The sequence below is a fragment of the Corvus hawaiiensis genome, chromosome 5 (assembly GCF_020740725.1).
Source record: "Corvus hawaiiensis isolate bCorHaw1 chromosome 5, bCorHaw1.pri.cur, whole genome shotgun sequence".
In the NCBI taxonomy this organism is placed as follows: domain Eukaryota; kingdom Metazoa; phylum Chordata; class Aves; order Passeriformes; family Corvidae; genus Corvus; species Corvus hawaiiensis.
Genome location: NC_063217.1, coordinates 7,148,200 through 7,167,266, shown reverse-complemented (window position 1 = coordinate 7,167,266; position 19,067 = coordinate 7,148,200). Strand labels below are relative to the sequence as shown.

Genomic DNA, 19,067 nt, shown 5'->3' with positions numbered 1-19,067 from the left:
GCCATGTAGAGCTTCTCACCCACCAGCACCCCAAAGTCCTTCTCCCCAGGACTGCTCTCAGCCCATTCTCCACTGCATTCACTGTTCGAGGCCTTCACTGAGAACAGATTTACATTGTGCCTGCTAAAGGAGAGTCAGAAGTGTAGGACAAAGCCAATGGAGATTTTATTCCCCCCATTAAACTTATTAACACCCTTCTCTGGGAAGCTCTTTCACCGTTCAGGGAAATTGAGAGCTTATATTAACCAACCATTAGTTAAGGTCTGAAATTTGAGCAAGGTGTCAGGTTCTGCTTAGCCCTTGTGGAAGGGTGAGACAAGTCCACACAACTTTGCTGCCCTCACTTGACCATGGGCAAATGGGTAAATCCGTGTGGCAGGCTGGCTGCAGGAGCACCAAGCTCTGGAGTTCACAGGGATATTCCTGGAAAAGATTATTCCATGGCAGAAATCATCCCCTTCTGCTTTCTGAGACTGATGTCAGCAAACATGCCAATTTTTCATTTCTATAACTGCCTGTTTATAGCTGGCATTTTTTTCTCTATCATCTTGCCTATAGCTAATTTGTAATGAGAGAGAGAGTTTAGCTAAGAGAATGTGTAGTAAAAGGTTGTTCTTACTATCTGTATTTTGCTAAAAATCAGAATGAGTTACCAAGAGAGTTGATTTTAAGGCAGGCATTATCCAGGCCAGGGTACAGTACTGATTTAAACATTTATTTTATGATGGCATATGTTATTCCAATAGCTGTAGCAAGCATTTAAATAAAATATGGATTTATTTTACTGAAAATCTTTCAAAGTTTTAGTACAGCTGTGAGCTGAAGTTTATTTTGGCACACTCAACTGTCCTGTCCTCTACATTAAATGTTTAATTGAATCCCTCTAGTCTTTCAGTTTAACATTCTGAAAATTATCATCTGAATAACAGTGATTGTTGTTTCATGTTCATAATTATTTTAAGAGCTCTGAGAAGCAAAAATTAGCTTGTGTTAATGTTTTTTTATGTAGTAAATAGTTAAAGATTGAATTGGAAATTTGTCTTAGCATGTGGAGATCTTGCATACTTGGATGGCAAATCTTCATTGATTTCAGGAACATCAAGGCTTGGTCCATAAAGGAAAAAAAGACTTCTCAGTGTTCCAAATAGATTGGAAAACAGAAAAATTCTGTTTTCAAGCTAAACTGATTGTGGAAACTTTAGACCAATACGGAGTTCACACTTCATATGCTGTAACTATTGCAGAAGTGGTGTGTATTGTGCTTCTCAGGTTCCAGGAAAAGACTTGATTATTTTTTTAATTCTAGAAGTGTTTTGTGCAAGTAATAGTAGCCTTGTGGGGGAGGAATGAGGAGCCAACTTTGTGGCAGATTTTGGTTTAAGCTGGATTCAGAGGATCTGTGTGTCTGGACCTGAGTCCATGGCACAGGGCATGGCGAGTTAAACACATGCAGGTCTTTGCTGGGTAAAAATTAAGGATGAGAGGAGAGCACAGGCAGATGGAGGCACTGACATCTATTATTGATGAATATGGTTGTGATTGGAGTACAGTTACACAGATTGCTAAGAGCTGAGAGCTGAGATAGCCATCTCATAGGAAGCAGGATTGTCTTACACTGTGTTTAGTTCTTCTGTACAACATAGGTATATCTGGCATTAAAAAATAAATGTATAAACCACACTGGGGTTGACAGTCTTTTCTTGATTCTAACAACAGTAGTTTTTTTTGGTGGTGTAAATGCTTTAGCAAGACATGAATACATTTTCTATTGATCTTAATTTCTCCTTTCCATACTCCATGATTAATTTATTACTGTTTTGGTGATCTTTCAAGGTTTTGCCCAACAGAATTCTTATTGCAATTTTTACAGTTTAGCTTCCTAATTGGATTTTTGTTTTAAAATGAAAGTAAGGTTTTTTTCTTATTCTTGACCTGCCAAGTTTATCTACCTTAGAAAGGACCACTCCTCTCTCATCAGCTCTGTTCTTTGTGTAATAGTAAAATGTTCAGCTCTAATAAAAGTCGACAAAAAATATGTTAAAATATGATTCAGTGGGATGCTGATGTGGTGCTTTCAAAACACAGTAGGTGTATCAAAACAAATGTAACTTTACAGACCTTCAAGTTTATATTGTATCTTTTTTTTAGCAGTAGGTAGGAACTGCAGTTAATTGGCCATAGGGGGACCTGTGTTCATGGACACCAGACAAACTGGGGGGAGTGCACACTGCAGGTTGGATAGTCAGCCTGCTACAGATTGTTATAGGATATTTCTTTATAGGATAGCACTGTCTAATCTTTACCATATCCACTGTGGAACCAGAATGATGGCACATTGCTAACACAGCTGAGATCAACACCATGGATGAATGCGTGCCTGTCCTAGGTCTTGTTAGTCATATGGAGAACGACTCCTCAGTTGTAGTGGGATGTCTGAATATTTTATGGATTTGCTCTGACAGCAAGCATGAGTGTTTAATAAGCAAATACTATACATATTTTAAAGATGAGGAACCTGGATACTGACAAGGTTGATAGAAGACTGGTGACAGAAGCAGGAACTGATAGTATGTTTCCCAAATCTTGGCTAGTGCATTAATCCTTCTAATTTCTCCCAGTTTTGAGGCGCTTCTGTTCCCTTACAAAGGCTACTTCTAGCAGAATTCCTCTAGGCTCTGTCTTGTGCAACTTTTTGCAAACTGAATGGAAAAGTCTAAGCTGTGTCATCAGTTAGGATGTCAGCAAGTTAAATACCAAAAATTGATGGGCAGCATCCAGTTCTGCTTGACAGATACAAGAATAGTCTTGCAGTGCATGAGAGAAAACATGTTTAGAGAAGCAGTGACTTAGCTAAATCTGAGCAAGGCAGCAGTGTTGGTCCTTCAGGACTCATTGGCATTATCTGACTGAGGACATTCCTGCCAGCAGCATTCCCTGTGTGGCGTGATGAAGGTGCCACAAACTCCAGCTCATTCCAGACTGTGCTTTGAGTACCCAGCACCGTGATCTGTTTATTCATCGCAGGTCTCCAAACATCCCATTTTGGTGCACTTGGGTACACAAGTGCACGAGCCCCAAACTATTTCAATTATTTAATGGCAGTAAGAAGAACTTGTTATTAATTTAGAACTGAAAGTCCCCGAGTTCAGTGTTTCCCATGCTTTGTGGGGCTTCTCGCTGAAGCCCAGTTGAAATGTCTTCTCCTCTTGTCTGTGGTGCTCTCAGTGGGATCACCATGAGCTGTCTCCTGGAAATCAGCTGGTTTATGGTAAGACTTCCCTCTTCATCACAACTTCTTAGTAATTGCTTCTTGTTAATGGATGTCAGGAGCAGGGAGAGACTGATATCAGGAGATGATGCTCTGTGAGAGACAGCTCATCTGTTCTGTTCATTCCTAGAGGGAGTGGAGCAGTGACCAACCATTAGTCAACTTCAAGTTTTTGGAGCTGTAACTCCCTGAAGTGTAGGATCAACAAGGAATTCCAGGTTACCTCAAACCTCTTTGTATCATGTACATACCTGATACAGTTCAGCCCCAAATGTTTTATTAGACTGATCTTTCAGAAAGGCATTTGAGGCTTACAGGAGGTAAAGACATCACCATAACCTTTATAGTATAGTCAGTAACATCCACTTGAACAACAACAACAAAAAAAGCTAGAAAATACAGATTTTTGAATCAGCTTCTAAGCTGCTCGGTGTTATTATGTCTTCCTGTAAGATTACGCAGACTTTTAGTGTCTGGTGTTTCTCCCTGCAAAGTATAATCATGATATCTCTCAGGTTTTTTTTTTGCAATCTGAGTACACAATGTTCTTCAGGCATTTTTTTCTCTGGCATTGAGTTTTTCTTTTTGCAGCCTTTCACCCATACAGAATATGGATGCTGCTGGCAGCAGCAGTTCACTATTTATAATGTTGGTAATCCTGTCCACAATGGCAAAAATTTCCTCCATACTTGAATTTAACAATTTTTTCAAGGCAAACACTACTTCCTCATGTCGAGGTGTGGTTCTTGGAGCCCACACAGTTGCACATCCCTTTTAAGGCTCTAATTCCCTACCCTGTCAGCATGACAGTAGTCTTTTGTAATGGCAAAGCTTTCCATCTTGGATTTATTAAAGCATGTTTTGTTTATTTATCTGTGATCCAAAATGACTGCGTGATTGCACTTTTGCTATTATTTTTTAGTCAGTTATTATTGGTTTTATGATGTTCATAGTAATTTTTGCAAAGATTTTCTATTTATGTTCACATTGTTGGTGAAGATGATGACAAATACCCAGTAGAAACATCTTTACAGAGAGAGTTTTTCCTTGAAAAATGTGTCCTAAGATAACCAATTATAATCCTTTTAATATGTGTTTGTTTTTATCAGCCTTATGTAGCACTAGCTTCTTAAACCAGAATTTCAGTAGTGCGAACTCAGACATCCTGCAAAGCTCTAATTTGTTGCATCTTTATGGTTGCCTTAGATGAATATGTTAGATATTTACGAATCCTGCTGATGAATGTAGTATAAGAATTAAGATTATTACTTTCTGATGAAAATAATTTGCTATTTGGTAGAAATAATCAACAGTGTGTAAATACACAGTGTCTGGATTTCATTCGTTGTTCATTCTTATTGGCCAGATCGAGTTTAGAAATAAATTTTCGTACCAGATCTCCCCAATGACCCAAGAATTTCAACAACTGTACTTTATTAATTAATTGAGACCATAATCTAGTGCTAGGAAAAAGATGTTAAAAAAAGAATTTAATAAAATCCCCATAAAGTAGCCTTCCTGTAGAGAAAATGGACTTGGAATCTCTTTATTGGTGTTTGGCTCACTCTTTCAAATCTGAATGTGCATGCAGAACTGCACACAATTAGAATTATTTTTTCTAATGCATCTGTGTGGGTGTGCTTGGTTTCTGTAGAGAGAGATGTTGCATTCCCCACTGTAACCATGTAGTGAGTCAAATATAGAGTACAACTTGTTTGGGTCAGAAAGAAGTAGAATTATACTGCGATATTCTTACATTTCTGATGGAGTAAGCTGCTCAAAAATCTATTTTGGAATTATCTTGATTATTTAAGTTCTTTGGATGTCCTTGTGAGAGCAATAGACTGTTCTTCCAGCTGAAATTATTTAGCTGGTTTTTTCCTCAGTTAATGTAGGGAGAGAAAATCAATATAAAAGATAATATTTTAGCATTAGTTGATCCTAGGGTCTTATTTTATTCCAGCGTAGCAGGCCAAGTAGCAAATGCTCTTAGCAATTGTTTCTGTTAGTGGAATTTTGAAAGCACTAAGAGAAATCTTGATCCATGGAGACAGTACAGTAATTCACATTGACATATTTTCCCCATTTGCCACAGGGCAAGTGGAACTATTAATGCTCCTGTGCAAAACCTCTTTTCTCCTTTCCTCTTTTTTTCTAAGAGCAGAACAGAAATAGTGTTGATCCTAACAGTGGATTATATGTAAAAATTTAGACTACCCTGCAGCCATCAGAGGGAAAACGATTTAGAAAATTTGCTGTCACTGTATCTTTTTTTCTAAAAAGAAACCCCTGTTCCACGAGTATATGTATGTATTTACATGGTGGATTTCTGTAGTGTTTTGAAGGTTTGATGGTTGTTTTAAGCAAGAAGGCATCTCTGGGGTCAGGGAGCAGGTAGCAGTGATTGTAAAACAAACTGTTTGAATACTGCATGTCCACATGAACTGACTCTAACAATAAAATATTCTCTGAATCCATTCTGTGCTCCACAATGTACGGTCAGCGCCCAATGGAGACAGCCGTTCCAATCATGTATACACAAGGAATATTTGTTATCCATTGTAGTATTTTGCCTGCAGCTTTGAGAGACCCAATTTTATCTTCCCTTAAGCAGCCAAAATGATGTCAGCATCAGCGTGGTACTTTTTTTTCTTTGAATGTTTCAAGAACCAAGAAATTGAGCTGTTTGTTGATAAATGAAGGTTTATGTAAAATACATATGAATTTAAGCAATTTAACTCAGTGCAGTAAAATGGCTTTTGAAATGAGATTTAAATGTGAGTTCTTGAAAATCTGGTTGGTTAGATGTGCAGAAAATAACAGACAGTTGACTACTAATAATGCCATAAACAATAATTAGTCTGTGAGGAGCAGTTAATGATAGATGAACAAGTATATATTATATATTTTCTCAATGTGCATCATCTTGGCCTTATGTTACCGAACTGTGCCTGTGCTATTAAAGTTAACTAGAAAAAATTTGTAGATAAATTAGCAAACAATTTCTTTGGTGTCCTTTCCCTTCCATCATTTCCCTTCCCTCCCACCCTCCCTTTTTTTTTTTAAGAGAGCCAAGAGACTAAGCTTAGGTCACAGATGAGATGAGTTTGATGACCTCAGCCTATGGCCTCTCAGACATCTGTCTACATCTAGAAACATCCATAGATTTCAGTACCATTTGAAATCCCATGTCAGGAAAGATTCAGGAATAGACTGGGCACACTTAATTCTGCTTGTGACTGTGAAACCTCAAGAAACAAACAAATCATCCCTTTCAGTACTTGGTATTTGGTAAAAGTTACAGTTATAATGCATAAAAGGAAAAACATTCAAAATACTCACTGAACCAAAGTAGGGTTGGTTTTTTTTTTTCTCCTTCGACTATTTATTATCTCCATGAATTATTGTTCATTCCTCTCTTGTGATAGTTCTTTCTGATGTGTGCATCTCTGTAATGTTAATCATAGAGGTGCAGCCTCTGGGAAAGACACAAACTTTAACCTTTCTGGGTCATGGGTCTTGGAAGCCACTTCAGTCAGAGATCAGCACAGTACAGCGATATACAGCATGTTCCCATTTGTTTTCAGGTCTTTCAGGAAAAGCGAATTAATTATTTATACCTTATCTATATACATTTACTTATTATTACAGCTCAGTTGTCTTTAGCCTCCAGTAGTTAATTTAAAGTACATTTTTCCTAAGGTAACTTCATCATCTGTGATATAACTTGCACTGTTCATAAGGCATATCAAATCATTTTAATTAAGAACCCAATCTGTTTGCATGGAAATATTTCCCTTTTTGTCTATGTCTGCTGAACTTTCTTCTTCCCATGGTGATGTACAAGCCTGTACTGTGATCATTCTTCCAGATACATAAAATAATAAGAATTAATAAAAGAGTATTCTGATATCACTGACTCTTCAGCTATTCATATAATCATATAGGGCCCAAAGAAACCGTAAGAATTTGAAGGAAAAAAATAGGCTTTTTTATACCTTAAGATTTTCCTTGGAATTACATGATAAAAATTAAAGCTTAAAAATTGTTGATTGCATCAGTGTTGCAGATTTTTAATGTTTATTGTGTTACTTGTGATCTTGTAGTTCAGATGGAACATCAGTGTAGTGAAAAATAATAGTTCATTACATAAAAGCAGTGTATGACACCCTGCTTCATGAAAAAGACAGCATATGTTAAGAAACCAAGTAATCATCTGGATGAAATAAATGAAAAAAAAAATGAAAAAAGCAAGGTATGCAACATGGTGTGCATTAATTGAAACTGCTTTCAAAAGGTACATAATGTTCCAAGTCCTTTTCTACTCAATACTCTGTTCTAGGAAATTTACCTTTCAAAACTGTCACAGAATTTATTTTAATGCCTTTTGTTTTGCTCTGCAAGCCACTTTATATCATTTCCCAGCAGTCCTGGCTCACTGGGGAGGTTGCAGGAGACTGGAGGTTTGCAAATATGACACCCATCTACCAGAAGAGCCAGAAGGAGGATCTGGGAACTACAGACCTGTCAGTCTGGGCTTTAAGAAAGGCAGGTCCTGCTTGACCAACCCGATGTCCTTCCATGACAGGGTGACTCACTTGGGGGATGAGGGAAGGACCTGGACAAGTGACATGACAAGAGGAAGTGGCTTCAGGTTGTGCCAGGGAAGTTTAGATTGGATATTAGGAAAAATTTCTTCAGGGAATGGGTGATCAAACATTGGAACAGGCTGCCCAGGGCAGTGGTTGAGTCACTGTCCTTGGAGGTATTTAAAAGACATGTAGATGTGGCACCTGGGGACATGGTTCAATGTTGGCCTTGGCAGAGCTGGGTTAATGGTTGCAGTCAGTGATCTCAAACGGTTCTGTTTACAGCTCAGGATGAACTCTTTGTGGGCTTTCCACAGTGCCACCATGAATCACAAATGCTGCAGATGTGTCAGCTCAGCCACCTTGCCAATGCCTGCCTGGCATAATAAGAACTGTCTTTAAAATTACACCAGTGATCCTGCTGTCGAGAGTAATGGTGGTTGTGAGATGATGGAGTTCCCAGAAGACACTTGTAGGACCAGAGTTGTGCTTTGCTGTGATACAAATTGAACAAAACATCTCTGTCAGATGGTGTTTTCCTGTGTAGAGGAGTTGAACCGTTAGAAAGACAGTGATTTAGCAAACATTTTCATGAGATGTGTTCTCTTTGCAGTATCTTCTTCTTGTAATATGATAAGGCCTTTGAAAAGTTTATCCATTAATCTTTAAATAATACCATCCTATCATAATGCTCAGTGCTGCCTTAGTCTGTAAGTCAGGGTATTTGGCAGTAAAGATCAGCTCAAACAGCAGTAAATCTGTTGATACTGATTATCACCTCTTTGAATCGCCTTTGCTTCTGTAGTGAAATTCTGTGTTACATGAATATAAGTAGTATATTGCTAGGAGAACACGCTGCTCTCTTTACATTATTCAGCAATACAAAGGGAGCTTTTTCAATATTTTTCAATATTTTTTTCCCACATCACTGTGTAAGTCATCACATAAATTGATGTCCTTTACACATCTGAATTGTATCTTGCATGTCTGGCATAGGGATAAGGATTTCTTGCAGTTTACTTTTCAGCTATTCAGTTTTAAGTCTTGAGAATAGGAAGTAAAAAAGATGCACAAGAGTATTTTGGTTTAATAAAAGAAAAAAGGTGTGCTTCTCAATAACCTCCCATAAATGTTTGTTAGAAAAAGATACACGTATTAGGAGAAGGTTAAAAATATTAGTGTATCACCAGCTGTATGGAGACAGAGAACATGGAATGTGTTTCTCTGGCTAATGGAGTGTGTGTTTTACACATGAAACCTTGCTAGTTTCTTTTTACTATTCTAAACCCATCAACCATTCACTGTAATGGATTGCCTAGCCTGTATATTGTTCCATATGTTGTAAATATGGAATTGATTTTCACTGCCCATCTCTTTGCTTACTGTTTTTCTCTACTCTGATTTTCCCGTTTTCTTAGAGTACAAAGATCACTAACATTGGTATTATTTTTACATATTTAATAGGATGTTTTTCTCATTTTGTTTACAAATCTCTGGATATACTACTTTTTAAATTAAATTAAATATTTTTAATATCCACATAGAGCTTGCATGTTTTGTTGTAGTCTGTTAAATTATCTAACAGTTATGAGTAGGCAGGTTTTACTGTGTTCAGGCAAATGTGTTCAGGTTTTTCAATGTGCCAGTGTCTTCTGTTGCTTGTTACAGCTGCTGTGCACAGTGTGAGTTACTGAAGGTACCTGAAGTGCTTGACTGATGGGGTGCAGCTGCTGACTGGTGTTGGGGTGCAGCATTAACAGATTTTAATTGGATGGGGATGTGATCAGTCAGGGACAGCCAGGGAGGTTCTGTGTGTATCAGGAGCTGGTGTGGTGATTCACTAGAGGTCACTTTTTGCTCACTAATGAACCACTCTCTTATCTTAGCAGTAGGTGATAGTGGAGTGCTGGTAGTGCAGTATTTCATGGTGGTACAGAGAAGTGCTCAATTTGGAAGAGGATGAAATTCAAGCCTGGTAACTTGTCATCATCCCGAGTAAATTTGACAAAGCAAGAGAGTTCATTTCAATGTCATAAATGTACCTAATCCCAGTGCGTCGTTGTGCCTTGACAGCAAATGGACATTTTCATGTAACAACACTGTTCTGCTTTTTTCATCCTTTAATATCTTTGCTGTTTTTTCAGACAGGTAAGACTTGTGCTTAGTTTCAGAGCAAAGTCTCTAGCTAAATGCTTAATGAGATGTGGCTTTGATTTCATACGTGTTTATTTTTCTTGAAGGCATCCTCAGTTTTGTAGTGTGTGTTTGAAACAAGGAAGTATGATGCTTTCTATGCCACCTAGTGAATGAATGATGTTCATAAATGCAAATATAATTGTTTGGGAACTTGAAAACTATCTCTGATACAACTTTTGCTTTTTTCCCTGACTACTTGTTGTGCAACTTTGACAAAAATAAGATGCCAAGCATGTTAGAACTCAAGAGGAGGTGGAGAATAGTAGAGTGCAAATGGCATTGCAGCCCAGTAAAACACACCCACAGTAGCAAGTTCACTCAGGACATCCACTGGTTGGCCACCGGATGGTTCATTATGCTCCATATTACATGTGAAATTACTACCACCAAACAGGTTATTGAATCTACTACAGACTTGTGGGTTTTGATCCCTTCAGTTGGCCTTAATATGTAGATCTCAATTTTGCATGCAGAATGCAGCATCATAAAGAGTATCTGGTTTTCATTATAATTTTAAAGAGACAGTCAGGTTTCATAACTATTCTGCATATGCCAGAGCCTACTTCCCTTAATCGTCTAAAAAATAGCACTTTGCTTCATGAGGCCCAGACTGATTTAAAACTTGAGAAGTAAATTACTACTCAATAATCCAGTTCTATAAAAGTAAATGCAGAACGTTGTTATGCTGGTTCATTATGTTAAAAGCATAGCACATTATAATTTTTAATGGAATGTGAGTGTAATATATTCTAAACGCCTTCTTTAACACTTTGGGAGACAACTGGATCCATGGTCTTGTCAACCGAGGGGCTATCCACTGCCCACAGAATTTTGTCAGTAGCTAAAAGTAAATTTTTAATAGCAGGACCCTCAGCATAGTATGTCTGTGACTTACACAGTTTGAATGAGCTCCACGATTTCAGAAAGGTGAGGAGGAGAAAACCTTCCCCGGGTCACTAACCCGTTTTTTGTCCTTTCATGTTAATTGGCTGTTCATTCCTGGGAACACAGATTGCGCCTCTTCTCCTTTACCTCATCCAATGTCAAATCCCCAAAGAAGCCCTGCCAGCGCAGAAGGGAGCAAGCCATATGGGGTAGGTTGCAGTTGTTCCTTCAGGTCTGGATTTATTCCACTGTGAACAGATGGACAATGGCTGACATCCACTAATGGTTCTCAATAGGTTTCTTCTGCTGTTCAGCTCTATCTTCTTTTTCACTTCAGCCAGAACACAGACCGTCCTGGAGATGGTCTGTTAACTCCTCCTGACTAGATAGAAAATAATATGTATCATTTCACAACAACCAGAAAATGCAGAGGATTTAATTCCACCCTGGTTCTTATGTTTTTAGCACTTGTGTGAAGAGGGTGAGATCACGAAGAAAATCCCTTAGTCACTTAATACAGATAACATCAGAGGAGAGAGGTTTTTTGTGCTCAGTGGTTTGAAGGGAATCTATTCTTCCACTCATTCAGCACACTATAAGCTTTTTCACTTTGTATTTCCAGCATAGAGCTAGTAGAGCTGTTCCATTCTGAGAAAGGAGCAATGCACATTTGGCATTTCAGAAATGACTTTGAATGTTTGACACAGCTGAACTACTTCTTCATTAAGTGGAACTTTAATCTACTACTTTGATCCTTCACCTTCTTTCTAACAGTAGATGAAGGTCTTCTATTTTATTTCATGCTTGCAATGACCACCATTTCTTAAAGATGAGGTGGTTCCCTTTAGTCAATTATTCTTTTTTTCCCATTTTCCCCCCAGAACCTGCTGAAAATTTTTCTCCAAAATGACTTCCACATGAACCAGAAAGCATTAACTTCTTGCAGTGGGAAGTTTCACTCAGAGGAAGTTACAACTGAAAAAAAAGAAGCTGTAATTAAAATACGCGATTGCAAAATCAAAGTAGGCTGATCTCTCTGTGTTATATAAACAAATGCTTTTTAGAATCTAAGTGAAAGAATTAAGGAAATATTTAAATCCAAACAAAGTTTTCTTTCCAGATTTTAGATAAATTGAATTGACTTAGTTTGGTTATACATTTAAAGGATCTATTTTGGATACAGGTTAAGTGTTGGGCCTGCTTTATCCAATCATTCTTTTCTTCTGACATAAATCTCTCCTAGGATCTCCTAATAGCATCTACAAGATTTACTGTTGACAAAAGTTAAGATATTCCATTGAAACATAATCTTGCATTTTGATTAAAAATGCATAAAGGTTTTAAATTTATGGCTTTAAAAACTGTTACAATGAATGACGTCTGTTTGATAACAAAGCAAAATCATGCATGAAAGAACCAGCACGCATGGCTGTGACAAACCGAAGAAAATCTATAAGCACACAATAGCAGTATCTTCTTTAAGAAAATTGTCAAACCCCACTATTCACTTCAGAAAACATTCAACATATATCTTGGCTCATTGCTTAGAGGATAAAAGAGCAAAACTTCCTTTTTCAGTATCTTCAAAGTCACATCTGCTAATGATAGTGAATCCTAATGCACTGAATTTGTGAAAGCCCAAGGTCACGCCCTTATGATTGAACATTCTGAGGGGAATAAAACTTGTACTTAAATTATACATGTGGCTGTTAACAGATACGCTTAAAACAATGTATTTGCTCTGCAGCACATGTACTCCTCCAGCTGACTCTTACGGAGCCAAGAAACAGTTTAGGGGCTTTGAAAAATGCCATAATTCTTAGTTCAGGGCACAGAAGACACTAAGCTGTGTTACACTGCTGTTAAAAAAAAAAAGGTTGCAGTTAACAGCAGTGCCCAAATGCGATAAGAAGATAGGGATTGTTAGGCTTTGTGGAGGATGTACTTGTATTGTAGCTGTGCAAGCCGTAGTGTAAAACTCAACTGCTCTTGAGTTATTTCACGTTCTTTTTCATCCTGAGAGTCTGCATAGTTTATTCTGTGGAGCAGGTGCCTTGTGGCAGCTGTCGAAGAGCAGGGTGGAGAGACCTTTTGGCTGGGGAGATGGGGTCAGATAACAACCTCTGTCCTTCAGCAGGTGCAACTCAGCTTGCTGCTGCTGGAGGGAACACTGTTGGTCCAGTCAGCATCAGCTGAGAATCCAGCCCATGATGTTTTCCTAGGAAGCGTGAACTTGTGATGAGAGTGCCAGGAGAGGATTGAGTCCAGCGTTACCCTACAGTGTGTGTATTTGTTAGGTCTCTGTACAATCAGAAAGGAAAAAGAGCAAGCATATGAATCCCTTCACGAAGTAGCGTAGAGAATACCAAACTGCAGTATTAATAACCTCCTGTTATTGAATCCTCCATCTGTTCATCATGCCAACTTATCCTCACTTAGAGCACTCCCCTTGTCATAATATTTTGCGCCACACTCTCCTCCCTCCCCGAAGCAGCAGTTCCAGTTTAGATCTAAACATTTGCCCAGTCATGTAACCCCACCGAGGACATGGTCTCAGTGCCTGTATCTGTTTATGTTTCTCTATTAAAAAATGCAGCTGAATTCTTAATTTCACTTCTGATTTTTTCCTTTTCTACTAGTATTTTTTTTTCTGGCGATTCTTTCATATCCATATTGGTATTCACAGATTCTTCTCTTGTGGTTTAAGCGCGTTTGACCCCCTAATGCTCACTCCTGATACTTTGCCACATGACAACTGAAGCAGTGAGGGAGAAAAAAAAAAATTATTTTCTCCTCAGAGCTTTGATATGTATGTGTTTTTATATTTGTTACCATCTATAAATGGCAGTAAAGTGGTTAGCCACTTTAAAGTGATTAAACCCAAATTTATTTATACAAATCCCACATGAGGTGCTTGGCTATATGCTGCTCTAGTGATGCACAGCGAGAATTTAGGGAAACTGTTCTTTGAGGGATGTCTGAGGCGTCTGTGCTGAGCCACAGAAGGTTTTCCCAGGAATACAGGAGGAAAATGAAGATAAGTCAGAGGCTGCATAAACTTGTCCTGGGAGTTACCTCCCAATCCTGGTGGATAATCCCGTGAAAGGGACACACTACTTGGGAAATGATAGGGGAAAACAAGTTATTAGGGAGCTGGAGCCAAGCTGCTGAAGACTGCCTGTATGTTAAAATCCTTGACTTGTGTCCTGAACGGATTCCTGAAATCCACACAACTCGGAAGCTGAAACCACCCTTTATAACCTCTGGGTTCAAATATTCCGCTCATAGACAAACCAACTCCCAAAAAAGCCCGAGGGAAAATCTACAGCCCTGTCCCATCTCCCAGTGAATTGCTCTTGTTTGCTACCCAGGAGTCCCTGTCTTTATCAGAGGGGGTTCGGGTCCCTGAGGGACTGCTGGGACCGCTTGCTGACAGGAAACGATCGTTTTATTTCTGGAAAAGCCCAGAGCAGGGATGTTCGCTGGCGGGCTGGGCTGTGGGTGGGGACGGACGAGCGAACGGCCGCGGCTCCGCTTCTCGCTCCCGGCTAGGAAGGAGGAAGGGGCGGCTGTGGCAGTAGAGTGAAAGTTTCTGGGGGGGGGCTGGAGCGGAGCTCCGGGCGTTGAGGAGAAAAGAGCCACGGGGCAAGAGGCAGCGGGAGCAAGAGGCGGCGGGGCTATGGCGGCCGCCGCTCCCTCACCGCGCCCGGGCGGGGCTGCCGTCAACCGACCCAGCGGCCGCGGGGGCGCCGCCACCACTTTGGTTTGCGTCGGCCGCCGCCGCCGCTGTTCGGGCGGGGAGGCGCATGGCGGGCGCGGGGTGACCCCGAGGGACCGCGGCCACGCGGGCGCGGTGGGAGCACGTCCGTGGGGGACAGAGCAGCCTTTGGGTCGCCGCATTTGGGCAATTCACTCTCCTTCTCTAAGAGCTGCTCCCGCTCGCGGCGGCGCCGACCGCGGGGTTAGTTCTGGGGCTCTTCAGGGCGGATCAGGGAAGCTGCAGGAGGCACTGACCCTCACCGGGAGCAAAATCAGAGATTTATGGCTTTATGTGTTTTCATTCCTGTTAGTTCATGAGGGAAAAGCCTTAGCCGAGTCACAAATACAGCGAAACACCAGAAGTGCTAATGTTTTGGGATGCCAGGAACGGGCAGAAAGTGATGGGCAGGAAGTTCCACCTGAACGTGAGGAGGAACTTCTTTCCTGTGCAGTGACTGCACATGGAATAGGTTGTTTAGAGAGGGTGTGGAGTCTCCTTTGGAGATATTCCAGACCCGTCTGGATGCAATCCTGAGCCATGCGCTCTGGGATAACCCAGGGAGGTTGGACCCGATGACCCACTGTAGTCCCTTCCAACCTGACCCATACCGTGATTCTGTGAACGCAGCCGGTGTTAACTTAGCCGAAGTTTAAACAAAACAAAGCAAAACAAAACAAAACAAAGCAAAGCAGTGGCGACATCGCGTCTCGGGGCAGGTCCCGGTTTCGCTGCGCGCGGCCGAACCAGGCTCGCCCGCCCCGCTGTCTCGTTCGTCTCGGCGCTCGCCGAGAACCAGGAGATCGAGCCTGGGGGGCGCGGCGGCGGCGGCGGCGGCGGCCGCTCCCCACAACTCCCCCCTCCGCCCCACCCCGCCCCTCCCTCCGCGGGGGCGGGCGGGCGCGCGTGCGCGCGACGGTGGCGGCGGGGGCGCGCCCGGCGGCGGGGGCGCGCACCGAGGCGCCGCTCAGTTCGGGGGCGCCCACGGAGCGGCCGCCATATGCCGCGGCTGCCGCGGCGGCTCCGAGCGGCGCTGCCCCCCGGCATCCTCTTCGTCCTCCTCGTCCTCCTCCTCCCCCTCCTCCCCGCGGCGGGCGCGGACGGAGCGCGGCGCCTCCATGGGCAGTTCGCACCTCCTGAACAAGGGCTTGCCTCTAGGTAACCATCCGGCCTGCTCGCCGCGGTGCGGGGCGGGCGGGGAGCGGGGCGGAGATGGGGACACACACGAGCGGCCGCCGCCGCCACCGCGCTTTGTGTGCCCGTCACCGCCGCTCCGGGCCCCGCCGCGGGCAGCGGGACTGCCCTGGCGGCCGCAGCGCCGGCGCAACTTTGCCCGGTGGCTGCTTTTTGAGGTTGGGTGAAAACATAAAGGGAAATAAAAACGAGAGGCGGAGGGGCGGGAGTGCGAGTCGTCCCGAAGTACCAAACTCAAAGGGCGCTAAAGCTGCGCCCGGGAGGGGTTTGGGGTGTTGGGTTCCCCAGGAGGGGTTTAGGGTGTTGGGTGCTCCAGGAGGATTTGGGGGGTTCGGTCCCCCCTCTCGCTCGTGGGGTGAGCGGTGCCGGCTCCGAGCTGCGGGAAGCTGGGCCGGTGTTTGGATAAACAGGAAGTTTAAAAGCGGCGTTTTATTGCTGTAAAAAAGTGCTTAAGGCCTGGCTGGTGGGATGGTTTTGGCAGAGCTGCAGACGGGTTGTCTATCAGAGGTAAGGCTCTTCACCTTAAATCTCAATTTCTCTTTTTCTTTATTTTCCCTTCTTTTTAATTTTTTTTCAAAGCATGCGTTTATGCTGTTGTTTTTTAAGGTAACATGAATAATATGCACGGGGTGATGCTACAGATCTGCCTCCAGAATTGCTTGGCATAAATTGTCATGTTAATCTGAAGGTGATTTTTTTCCTGCCCCCAGACATAAGGAGACAGAATGTCGATTCTGTTTATAAACATTATCATTTTGTAAGCAAATGATACCAAAAGAAGGCTACAAAGCATAGAAAAAACCCGTTTACAATGTAGATATGAGTCAGTCTGCTATGCTGCTTTGTTTTCCTCTAAAAAATTAAATTCAAAAGTCAGGATTTAAGTCGTAGAGCTGAGCTGGACAGAATAATGGCAGAAAACATTGTTAGCAGTGCTGATTTTTAAAATTTCACCTGTTGTAACTTAAATTGAACAATTTCACAGCGCGTTATATTTTAGTAAGTGTTGTTCGTATCAGGAAGAATGTTTGCTTTTAGGCCACGATGGAGCAGCTAAGGATAATCATCCCTTTAGCCTCATTGAAAATAATGAGGCCTAATAAACTGAAGTGTGTACTTTCTTTTCCAGTGAATTAACTGTCATATTTGCGATGCGTGTACGTGTTTTGAGTGCATTGCACTGATTCCTCCTCCAGGGTCTTAAAAGATGTAAATGTTCTTATTTAGTATTCGAGCCCCTTGGCAAGTAGCTTGATGCCCTTATTAAAATATTTTAAATCTCATTATTCTGTCATATTAGGAAGGGAGCAAGAAAATATTAAGAAAAATAAAACATACTTAAATAATTTCAGATTGAGATCCCATTAAGTAACACTTTGAAAATCTGTTTCTTTTATAAATAAGAAGGGTTAAAAAGATGAGTTTAAATTAGACTGCTAGCAGAAAGATAATTGTCCAGTGCATCTCTTTGTTCTGTGCTCTTATCTGTTTTATCTATTTTTAGCTGTGCGTTGGTGAAGCAGGCATGTAAAATTAGCAGCCCAAACTGCTAACTTCAGTGTATTTTATAATGTTGCTCTTTATTGACCCCCAAAGGCAGCAAGATTTCAATATTGGAATTCCTTAATGTTTGACAGATAGCATCCTCTTCAGTTTATTATTATGTCAGCCATCCCCAGAGTGAGGTAGTGACAAAATATTTTGCCCATTTGCAATTCACTGGTGTATTTCAAACCTAAGGGAAACAAAACAACCCTCTGCCCCCAACCTGCCTCTTTTCCAGCCTGAACAAGAAATAGGTGTTTATGAGGTGGCTGCAATTCATAAACAGACGAGAGAAAGTGGGAGAGTTAAACTGTTCCTTCATTTTTGTCATTGTTAATGTAAAATAATACTTCGGACGTGAATTTAGTTTCTCCGTGTTTGATGGCATTGAGGGTATAAATTGGTGCAGAGTCAGTGGTGTGTTCTCTGTCCTTCTATAAACACGCTCCCCCACCCCTCCAAGAAACACAGATTCAGTATTGCTCCATCAGGGAATGTGTTATTTCATTACTGAATTGGCAAATAAAATAGTAATAATCCTGAGAACCGCTGTGGTCGTGCTCAGTAGAAGAGTTTAGTCAATGAAACTGCTATTTTGAAATGAAACTACTCCAGTCACCTTTGTGAATTTTGCAGTTGAGTGTTGTTGTATGTAGTTAAGGAGTAGCTGGAGCGTGCAGCTTCCGAGCACACAGTACACTATGTGTAGAAAGCTCCTCATCGTGATGGAGTTCTGATACTTTGTCATCGTGTGGAGTTCTGATAGCATGATAAAACAAATTACAAGTGCCCTTACGCTTGTCAGTTTGGTTACCTCTTGACTTGTCCTTCTGCATCATAAAGATAAATAGTGTCTGCCCTTTGTTAAAAATGTGTGATCCTTCAATTTATTAATCTCTCAGTCTCTGAGAGCTATTGTTTTATTTGCAGTGTAAACAGAGTTGGTTGCAGCACTTAGCCAAAAGTGTGATCCGAGAGATTAGGATTGGGCTGGATACTGTGAAGTGTTATCAGACAGGTACAGTAGTGCACTTGCCAACGTTTTGAAACATAAAGTCAATTCCTTGTTATCAAGTAAGAACATCTACTGCAGATCGGTGACTAGGCTGGGTCATCCTTTTTGGGGAGAAAACTGACAGTCTCCCGAAGTACCTTTTTTTACATGAATATTGTAAGTATGAAAAAAAAAAAAAGGAAAAAGCTTATTTTACCAGAAAATAGTTTGAACAGCAGTAAGTGTGTGGAAAGGCACAGATTTTAATGTCTTTTAAGCAAAGATGCTGAGAAGCAACATGATCTTTAATTTGCTTATGTGAAATACAACAGTGAACTTGAAACCATGCTGATGTTTTGGGCTAAAAGTGCTTGTTGCCATTTTGTTTTGCCTTACATACCGTGCATTTGTAATAACTGTATTTTCTTGAAGCTTATCTGGAGCACTTGGCTGCTCGTGTGTGAGAAACCCGCCTTTAAGAGTAGTAGTCAGGTTTTCGCCTCCCAAGCCAGCTGGGAGCATTGATGAGGTGATACTCCAGCATGTGTCAAGCTTTCAAATCCCAGAGCAGTTGGCAGTGCAGCAGCGTAGCAGCCTCCTCTGAGGCTCCCTCACCTCCTGGCCCCATAATTATTTATT

General features: G+C 41.3%; 1 protein-coding gene across 7 annotated transcripts in view; it reads left to right on the top strand.

Annotated features, from left to right (window-relative positions):
- CTBP1 (C-terminal binding protein 1) overlaps positions 1-19,067 on the top strand; it is a 236,104-nt gene that overhangs the window by 155,284 nt on the left and 61,753 nt on the right. For 2 of the 7 annotated variants that reach the window (XM_048305339.1, XM_048305341.1), the window contains exon 1: positions 15,643-15,853. The exons of the other annotated variants lie outside the window; for them this stretch is intronic. In XM_048305339.1, coding sequence (XP_048161296.1) covers positions 15,814-15,853 — 40 coding nt within the window. In that variant the 5' untranslated portion in view covers positions 15,643-15,813. Of the gene's footprint in view, positions 1-15,642; positions 15,854-19,067 lie in introns of those variants that run through there. 7 annotated transcript variants of the gene reach the window in all.